Source organism: Triticum urartu, chromosome 2A (genome assembly GCF_056163025.1).
Source record: "Triticum urartu cultivar PI428250 chromosome 2A, HENAU_Tu73, whole genome shotgun sequence".
NCBI classification, from domain to species: Eukaryota; Viridiplantae; Streptophyta; class Magnoliopsida; order Poales; family Poaceae; genus Triticum; species Triticum urartu.
This window is the reverse complement of record NC_141874.1, coordinates 35,990,348-36,000,847: the sequence shown is the minus strand read 5'-3', so window position 1 is coordinate 36,000,847 and position 10,500 is coordinate 35,990,348. Positions and strand designations below refer to the sequence as shown.

General features: G+C 46.2%; 1 protein-coding gene across 1 annotated transcript; it reads right to left on the bottom strand.

Annotated features, from left to right (window-relative positions):
* Positions 1-251: 251 nt before the first annotated feature.
* LOC125534824 (cysteine-rich receptor-like protein kinase 10) lies at positions 252-2,022 on the bottom strand. Its single transcript, XM_048697910.2, has 5 exons — positions 1,912-2,022; positions 1,522-1,732; positions 1,146-1,398; positions 676-826; positions 252-557 (listed from the first exon to the last, which is right to left on the bottom strand). The coding sequence occupies exons 1-5, from the start codon at positions 2,011-2,013 to the stop codon at positions 252-254; spliced, it is 1,023 nt and encodes a 340-aa protein (XP_048553867.2). The 5' UTR covers positions 2,014-2,022.
* Positions 2,023-10,500: the final 8,478 nt, after the last annotated feature.

Genomic DNA, 10,500 nt, shown 5'->3' with positions numbered 1-10,500 from the left:
AGCTGGTTATATTCTTATATCCCGACCTGATGTTTCCATACATTGCTTGAAAAGATTATAGGGCATGCATCCTGCCATGTGGATGTAATCTTCTAAGCTTCTATGAGATGTTTATCTGGGAGGATGCATCCATGCATTAGCTTTGCACTACACTACCTCCCCAAACAAATGGCATGATTAAGTCCAAGCCCATTATCACGAACAGCAACAAGGAGTAGCACCAATGCCGTCAGGTCTGAATCAAGACCATCTCATCTGGGCTCAAGTTCTGTGATGGACATCTTATTTGACGACGCTTTCGCAGGATTTTCTTCCGATATGGAGCTAGCCCCAATCTCCTGGGCGCCGAAACCTGGCCTGGACAGAGAAGGAAGACTCACAGTGCTACTGCTAAGCATGACATTCACCGCTGACATCAACGGCCTGTCTGCGGGTTTTTGCTGGACACACAATAGGCCTATGTGAATGTATTTCAGCAACTGGTCAGTGGGACAATGATTCCTCAAGGTTGGATCTATCAACTCCGCCGCTCTTTCCTTGGTCCAGTGTTCCCATGTCTGCATCAAATTGGGACTCAATCATTTAGAATTCTACAAGAGATCCAAGTTAACTCTTCTGAGAAACTACTATAATAGTGAGAGCTAGCTTAGCTGTCAGGAACATGCTATTACTTACAATGTTTATGAGATCAGTATCATGCTCCGAGTCGTAGGGTCCATGGCTTCTTCTTCCGGTGATGATCTCCAAAATTAGAACACCTAGGCTGAATACATCTGACTTGATGGAATACTGACCACGCATTGCATATTCGGGCGACATGTACCCACTGAAACAAGAGGGTAGCTTTTCAGTGTGATGAACTTTTAGGACATGCTTGGTTTGCTACCAGAATTTGGCTAGCCAATGTACGTATTGGGTTATTGCTCATTTTGGCAATACCAAGACTTGCCAAAAAAATGAAATTTAATGTGAGTTTTTTTGTGCGAACTTAATGTGAGTTTGGCTAGACAATTTGGTAGCTAACCAATTAGTAGCCAATATTTAAGCCAATGCCAAACATTGGCACAACAAAATTTAGCATCAAACCAAACATGATTGACAGTGTTTAAAAAAAATTAAGTATGATTGACATATTAATATGCTACTGCAGACCATACGTACTATGTTCCACAATGCGATGTGTAACAGTTTGTGATCGATCCCCTCCAAATATCTTTGCTAAGCCGAAGTCAGAGATCTTAGGATTATAATCAGAGTCTAAAAGGATATTGCTTGCTTTGAGGTCCCGGTGAACTATCTTCAGTTGTGAATCTTCGTGAAGATATTGTAAGCCCCGAATTATTCCACTTATAATCCTGGATCTCTTCCCCCAATCTAGCTTCTTGGATTTCTCAGCATCTGTTACTCAAAGAAGAAATATCAATTATTATAAAGTTGTAATTTTTCTTTGGTAGAACTTGGCACTATCCTTGTAGCGGATGTTTTCCTTTGTGAAAACAAAACACAGTGAGAAAATTTTACCAAACAAAATTGTATCAAGACTTCTATTTGGCATGTACTCATACACAAGTATTTTCTCATGTTCCTCCAAGCAAACACCAATTAGCCTGACAAGATTCTTGTGGTGCAGCTTGGCAACCAAAAGCAGCTCGGTTTTCAGCTCTTCTATTCCTTGTCGGGTAGTCTGTGAGAGCCTCTTTACCGCTATTTCTTGGCCTTCAGGTAGGTCTCCCTGCACAATGGTTAATAAGGAAATTTCAAGGGCTTTTTTGGCTTATGTAATTTTCTTGAATGCTTTTGGCATTAGAACTAACAAAATACTAACACCTTTAAATGAAACACCACACATCTGAACACGCTCTAACGAACAGATATCAATCCATTAAAAAAATCGTACAGTGGGACCTATACCTTGTAAACTACACCGAAACCTCCCTCGCCAAGCATTTTATGTTCAGCAAAATCATCTGTAGCAACTTTTAGTGTTGATAGATCAAGGAGGAGAGACTCCATATTGCGAGCGTCATCCAGGCTTGTTGATTCTGTTGGAAGAGACAAAGTAAACAATGAGAGCAACATTAAAAGTTATTAGGGAATACGTAGGGTCTAGCTGAAAATTTCTAGGGATCTCCCTTTTCTTATAGGTACACATATTGGTACTTAATCTTTTCAGCAGAACTTGGTTATTAAAAATCCATCCACTAAAGTGATTTATTACATACTTGTGGTACTAAAATTTAATAATTCAAAATGGTTAAGAGAATTTACTTGGTTCTAATATTTTTGCTTCTTGTCTCTGTCTCCTCGTCGTCATCCTCCTCCTCCTCCAAATGTAATACCATGCTATGACGACAGCGACTGGTGCGGCACTCGTAAGCACTGCAATTGTTACTACTATAACTGTACTTATCTTGTGTTTTGGTCCTTCTGCAAATGTATACCAACTTTGTAAGTACCAAAATATACCTCCATACGTAACTGATGATGTCCTAGAAACTAGAAAGCGGGTACGTAAAAACATTATATTTAATTATTGACCTGGAGAAATTCACTTTGAAGGCTTAATTTTTTTGTTAAATTCACCTTTACCGTCCCAAGGAATGACACGCTGACACACAACTGATATGGCTTGGTAGTAGACCCCCACAGTCCAATAACAACGAAAAACAACATTTAAAAGCATCTCCCGCCGTTGGCCCCCAGGCGGTGAATTTACGCGCACCCTGGGGGCAAGCCGGCGCTAAAATCGGCGCGGGGGTGAGCAGGTTCCCAGCCGCTCGCCCCAGAGTCTCCCCAAACACGGTTTTTTCTTTTTGAAAAAAATAAAATCGGCAAAGTTCGGCAAATTGGACAAAACGTTCGGCTAAATTCAGCCAACTTCACATAATATTTGACAAGTTCAGCGTTTATTACATAAGTTATTAAAAAAACACAACTACGGGGCGAAGAAGTCGCTCAGCGCGGCGAAGTCGCCGACGTCGCCACCGTCCTCGTCGTCGGTGGCGGCGGCCTTCTCCTTCTTGATGGCGCGGCCGCCCCTGCTGGACCCCTGCCGGCGTCTCCATGGCAGACCGGTGGCAGCGGCGTGTCGTCATCGCTGTCATCGAGGATGACGACGCCTCCCTCGTCCCGGCCACGGCGCCGAACTTCGAAGTGCTCATACGCGAGGCGCTGGCGCTCCAGCTCCAGCTGCGCCCAGTCATCGTGCGCCCATTTGAGGGCCACCAGGTCGTCGAGCTCCTCCCCCTTGACGCCGCTGGCGAGCCCGGGCGCCGTCTTCACGACGGGGAGCCCCGGCTCCGTCTTGACGGCGGCGAGCCCCGGCTCCTTCTTTTGCTTGACGTAGCACGGAGGAGCCGAGGACGGGGCGTGCCTGCCGCCCTTGTTGATGACGATGCCGCCGGCCGAGCGGCGTCTCCACAGCAGGCTCCGCCTTGACGCCGAACAGCGTGGGCGAGCCGGAAGAGTGGCAGGAGGAGCGGGAGGACGACTGTGATGAGGAAGAGGAGGAGGAGCCGAACCTCCTAGGCACCCATGGCCCGGCGCTCCCGCGTGGGGGCGGGACGGCCGCGGCGGGTCATTGCCGCCCTTGAGGTACGCCAGCACCTCGCGGAGTGTGCGGCCCGGGACGCCCCACCAGACGCGGCGGCCGTCGCTGTTCTTGACGCCGCCCACCACCGGCGCCCCGTTCGTCGACGCCAGTCGCTACGCCTGCGGGCGCCGCAAGTACTTCGCCCACGCCGCATGGTTGTCGGCGGCGTACTAGGGGAGAGCGCGCTGGTCCTCCGGCAGGGACGTCCTCACGCGGTCGACCTCGGCGGCGAAGATGCTGGGGCGCGCATCGACGTCGGGCACCGGGGGGATGGGGGTGCCCCCGTTGCTGAGCCTCCACTCCGTCGGCCCGCATGTCCGGCAGCGCCGGGATGTTGACCTCGAACAGGAGGTACGCCTCCCACTCCTGGAGCCAGCGGCGGCCGAAGTCATTGGCCGTCGCGGCGTCGCCGGGGAAGCGTTCGGCTACGGAGAGGAAAAGGGAAGGGGAGGGGAGGGGAGGGGAGAGCGGCAGAGCTCGGCGGCGGACGGGATGGACGGCGGCTGGTTTGGGCTCGGCGGCTCGGGCTGGTGTGGCCAGCGGCGAGGGGGCCCTCTGGTTTTATAGCCCCGCGTCCTGTGAACGTGTGGCGGAAGGGGAGGCGTCGCCGCGCCTGCCAGCCCATGACGCGCCGCCCGTGAGGAATTAATGGCAAGGCTGACCGGCGACAGCCTTTTCATTGATTCCCGCAGGAAACCGAGGCGTTCTGGGGAAGACGGGGCACGTGCCGCTGACTCGACGGGCCCGCGTCTCTTTCGCGTCAAAACCGCTCGCCCCGGCGCCCCCAGCGCGCCGGGTTTGGCCTGGGGCTGCCGGCGCCAATTTCGGTCCAAGCCTCCGAAAAACGAAAACGGGCACCTGAGGGCGCGGCTGGGCCATTTTTTGGGCGCCGGCGTGAAAAAAACATCTGAAGAGGACCCGTTGGGGACGCGGCTGGAGATGCTCTAAGTCTCCACACGCGGGACTAAGGGTTTAGTTTGTCGCTGTCAAACAATGTCGGGTCAGACTTATTTTATACTACTACTCCCTTCGTAAAAGAAATATAAGAGTGTTTACACCATCCGAATGCTCTATATTTCTCTACGGAGGTAGTACTTATCAACTATGAAAAAATAGCAACGAAAGCAATAAAATGGTGGTCAAGTAGTCGGAGGGAGTAGCATGGCGCCGGATGGGCATCGTTGCCATGGCGATAGTGCTCTGTCTGGCAGCGTAAGCCGGCCGTGGAGTTGAGCAAAGATCGATCACGAGATGTACCACGGCAGCGTGGACTGGTTGACTGCAAACAGCGACTTGATAGAGAAAGGAGTGCCGAGAACCCAAGAGTACACGGACTGAGGTCGTCAGAGGATTCTTGGGTTTGGTGGAACTTGGAGTCGTCGGTCAAGCGAGGGCAGCTCCAACTCTCTTTTTTCCTTCTGTTTTCTTCGTCTGATATTCTACGACTCTTCCACAGCAATAGTGACCCTAGTCCTCATTCCCTTCTGGAGACCGGATATTTAGTACCCAGGTGTCTCTCCCTCCTATCCCACCGTTCATTCATAGCAGTAGCCCTGGGGATCTGTGACATGCGCTGCAATGCTGCTTTGTATCGCAGGTCTACTTGAATAGTCTAAGCATACACAAATACCCACTGCCTATCCTACTGCTCAGTTCTCCACCTCTAGTACGTATTAGATGAGGCAAATGGCTGACAAACAAGCTGGTGCTGCAAATGAACTGTTCCCGGTCAGAACCTAACGCGAATGTCAGAGCGACTGAACGGGGCAGATAAGGGGTTGCCGGGAGTCCCGGATGCTACCACACCTTTCCGTTCTGTTCGAAGGATTTTTACCCAAAAAACATTGGAAGAAAGATTTTTTAGAATTTTTTCTTCAGATGCATTCGGTTTGTAGGAAACGAGTACGCGGATTTCATAGAAATACTTATTAATTTCCTGTGATGTTGATGGAATCTACATATCTACTCAAAATTTATTTTATGCATATGAACGAGGCAAGACAATTCTTTAGGCCTTGTTTAGTTAATCCCCACCACAAGGGATTGGAGAGAATTGGAGGGGTTTGATGTAGATTTTGACTTGCTAGGGATTTAATCCCTGCCAATCTGCTCCAAACCCTTTGAAACCCTGTGGAACCGAACAAGGCCTTAGGATGACAAGTCGGATGAGGCTCTAGGAGTTCTCTATGCTGGACCGTCGGATCGCTCGACCCGAGCGTCCCTGGTGGCCATCTGATCTACCTATTCTGAACACTCGCTTCGTGGTCGGATGTGTAATCTTGGAGAACTCCACGCATTGTATTCTACTCTGAACACTCGCTTCGTGGTCGGATGTGTAATCTTGGAGAACTCCACGCATTGTATTGCTTGGGTCCGGTGTGTATATATACATGTTCAAAGGCGGGAAAATTACCTGTTTCATTCTTGAACTGGCGCATAACACACCGAGAACACTACTCCCTTCAATCTATACTACTTGTCTAGTGTTCGTATCTAGATAAGTTTAAGACAAGTACTTCCTCCGTTGCTAATTATATGTCATTTCAAAGATTCCAATATAAACTACATACAGAGCAAAATGGCTGAATTTACACTCTGAACAATGCCTATATACATTCATATATAGTCCATATTAAAAACTATAAAACAGACTTATATTTAGGAACCGAGGGAATAATATGGATTGGGCGGAGTAGTATTTATTCCTAGCCGCCATATAAACCAAAAGCCAGTCTGGTTGGTGTGGAGTTAGGTACGGTAAATGGCTTTGAGAGACTGAGGTATGTTTTCTAAGTTATACGTAGATACTATCTCTACTTTTAGGTGGGGAGTTGGTACGTAGTCCGCCGCTCCATCGATCAAAAAATCGCCTACCTCGACGTACTGCGATCCCTCCCACCCTATCCGGTTTTCCACCACGTTCAGGTCTTGGTTTTTTAGGGTGCTCTCACAAATCAGACGCTCTCCCTCAAGCCTCCCCACCATGCCGTCCGTCCCACCCATGTTATACCCCTAGACGGCCGCCACCGCTTCCGTCAATCCTCGACCTCCCAGTGGTCGCGTCCATCACACTGGTCAATGTCGTGCCCCAGGCCGCCGTTCGCCAATTCGTGCACTGCTAGCACTGGGCCGATTGCCATTGTTGCCGACCTGTCCTCTGATCCCGTGAGAAGCGTCCTCCTTTGGTTTCACATCTCGGTTCAATCCTAGAGGCAAAGAGGACCATGACATCGTCGGATGTGCCAGGCTCATCATCACTATTGTACGACCCCACACCCTGCCTTGATCACTAGTCAACAGCTGGTTGTTGTAGCCCTATGGGTTCCTTCTGATGATACGCATTGGTTATTGTGGGGTTGACTTGTATGAGATCTCATATTTAAGTGAGATCGTAAGATCAACCCTAAAAAGAAAAATTACACATTAAAAAAATTCTTAAATTATTTGGAAACATCAATGTGGGGTATGTCTACAGCTCCGAAAAAATAAGCTCAAAACTCGATGTACATTTAGAGATTAACGTGAATAGTGACAGTTTTGCGTGAATAGTACTTTGACACTATTCACATCTGATTTTGTCGTTTTTGTTTCTGTTAATGTAACTTGAATTAGGACCTGGAATTTTTTGAGGTTGTACATCGAACATTGTTGTGTGTCTACAATTTTTTTTTAAATGTTTGAACATGTATTTTTTTCAAAATGTGAGATCTCACACAAGTCTCCCCCTAGTTATTGTTGTAGTGTTTGTGGTGCGGGGGACTCGATACTGCAAGAGCTTGAAGATGATAGCCATGAGGCTGGAAGAGTCGCCTCTATCCTATAGCGGGGATGAGAGGGTTCTGCGGCTGCGCCGGTGGCTTGTATGTCACGAGGAGATGGACCTCGCCCTTCTTGGTGTGAATCGCTTGTCTGCTTTCACTAGTAGAAAAAGGGTCAAATGTGAAGCACATTAGTGCTGGTTTGAATTTGAGCCGGCACTAATATGACCATTAGTGCCGGTTCCAACGGCTAGGTGGGCGGACATCATTAATACCGGTTCGTGGGCAACCTTTCGTACCGGTTCATGCCATGAATCGGTACTAATGAGGCTAGTGCGGCTGTGGTCAGGCTGGGGCCCTCACGAAGACCTTTAGTACCGGCTCATGGCATGAACCGGTACTAGAGTTTCTTATTAAGCTGATTTTTAGTCCCACCTCGCCAAGGGAGAGGCAGTATGAGCGGTTTATAAGCCGTGAGTGCAGAGACAATGACGAAGAGGCGCAATGCTCACCTGCACGTTGATTAGCTTCAAGCCTTTCGGAATAGCATAGATTGCACTGAGCTATGTGCAGTGCAGTCTACACTATTCCGAAAGGCTTGAAGCAAATTAACCAGCATTGCACCTCTTTTTTATTTTTCATAACTTATTTGACTCCGGACTTCTTGTGTGTTTAGAATGCAGCATTCAAAGCGACGTCATCAATTTCCAACATGTTCTGACATCATTTGCTGTTTTTCAGTCATTTACCTAATTGTTTAGAGAGCTAAATGACCGTGAAATTGAAAGTCACTACAAAATGAACTGTGAAAATGTTGAAACTTGGCATTGTAAAATCATTTCACCCGCATAGCATGTGCGAAAGAGTAGAGAGGGTTACGGCACAAACTGGACGCACTTCGTGTACAAACTGGACAATCTCTTTCGGAGTATCAGGGTTTCGGACGAGAACTCATCTGTTACATGGGCACTTCAATGTTTTTCAAAATTATTTGAACTCCGGACTTCTTGTGGGTTTAGTATGCAGCATTCAAAGCGACGTCATCAATTTGTACCATGTTCTGACATCATTTGCTGTTTTCAGTCATTTACCTAATTGTTTAGAGAGCTAAATTACCGTGAAATTGAAAATCACTACAAAATGAACTGTGAAAATGTTGAAACTTGGCATTGTATCATCATTTCACCCGCATAGCATGTGCGAAAGAGTAGAGAGGGTCACGGCAAAAACTGGACGCACTTCATGTACAAACCGGACAATCTCTTTCGGAGTATCAGGGTTTCGGACGAGAACTCATCTGTTACATGGGCACTTCAATGTTTTTTAAACTTATTTGAACTCCGGACCTCTTTTGCGTTCAGTATGCACCATTCAAAGCGACGTCATCAATTTCCAACATGTTCTGACATCATTTGTTGTTTTTCAGTCATTTACCTAATTGTTTAGAGAGCTAAATGAACGTGAAATTGAAAATCACTACAAAATGAACTGTGAAAATGTAGAAACTTGGCATGCTATCATCATTTCACCCGCATAGCATGTGCGAAAGAGTAGAGAGGGTCACGGCAAAAACTGGACGCACTTCGTGTACAAACTGGACAATCTCTTTCGAAGTATCAGGGTTTCGGATTAGAAATCATCTGTTACATGGGCACTTCAATGTTTTTTAAAATTATTTGAACTCTGGACTTCTTGTGGGTTTAGTATGCAACATTCAAAGCGACGTCATCAATTTCCACCATGTTCTGACATCATTTGCTGTTTTTCAGTCATTTACCTAATTGTTTAGAGAGCTAAATGACCGTGAAATTGAAAATCACTACAAAATGAACTGTGAAAATGTTGAAACTTGGCATGGTATCATCATTTCACCTGCATAGCCTGTGCGAAATAGTAGAGAGGGTGACGGCAAAAACTGGACGCACTTCATGTACAAACTGGACAATCTCTTTCGGAGTATCAGGGTTTCGGACGAGAACTCATCTGTTACATGGGCACTTCAATGTTTTTTAAACTTATTTGAACTCCAGACTTCTTTTGCGTTCAGTATGCAGCATTCAAAGCGCCTTCATCAATTTCCAACTTGTTCTGACATCATTTGTTGTTTTCAATCATTTACCTAATTGTTTAGAAAGCTAAATGAACGTGAAATTGAAAATCACTACAAAATGAACTGTGAAAATGTTGAAACTTGGCATGGTATCATGATTTCACCCGTATAGCATGTGCGAAAGAGTAGAGAGGGTCACGATAAAAACTGGACGCACTTCGTGGACAAATTGGACAATCTCTTTCGGAGTATCAGGGTTTCGGACGAGAACTCATCTGTTGCATGGGCACTTCAATGTTTTTTAAACTTATTTCGACTCCGGACTTCTTGTGTGTTCAGTATGCATCATTCAAAGCGACGTCATCAATTTCTAACATGTTTTGACATCATTTGTTGTTTTTCAGTCATTTACCTAATTGTTTAGAGAGCTAAATGACCGTGAAATTGAAAATCACTACAAAATGAACTGTGAAAATGTTGAAACTTGGCATGGTATCATCATTTCACCCGCATAGCATGTGCGAAAGAGTAGAGATGGTCACGACAAAAATTAGACGCACTTCGTGTACAAACTGGACAATCTCTTTCGGAGTATGAGGGTTTCGGACGAGAACTCATCTGTTACATGGGCACTTCAATGTTTTTTAAACTTATTTGAACTCCAGACTTCTTTTGCGTTCAGTATGCAGCATTCAAAGCGCCTTCATCAATTTCCAACTTGTTCTGACATCATTTGTTGTTTTCACTCATTTACCTAATTGTTTAGAAAGCTAAATGAACGTGAAATTGAAAATCACTACAAAATGAACTGTGAAAATGTTGAAACTTGGCATGGTATCATGATTTCACCCGTATAGCATGTGCGAAAGAGTAGAGAGGGTCACGATAAAAACTGGACGCACTTCGTGTACAAATTGGACAATCTCTTTCGGAGTATCAGGGTTTCGGACGAGAACTCATCTGTTGCATGGGCACTTCAATGTTTTTTAAACTTATTTGGACTCCGGACTTCTTGTGTGTTCAGTATGCATCATTCAAAGCGACGTCATCAATTTCTAACATGTTTTGACATCATTTGTTGTTTTTCAGTCATTTACCTA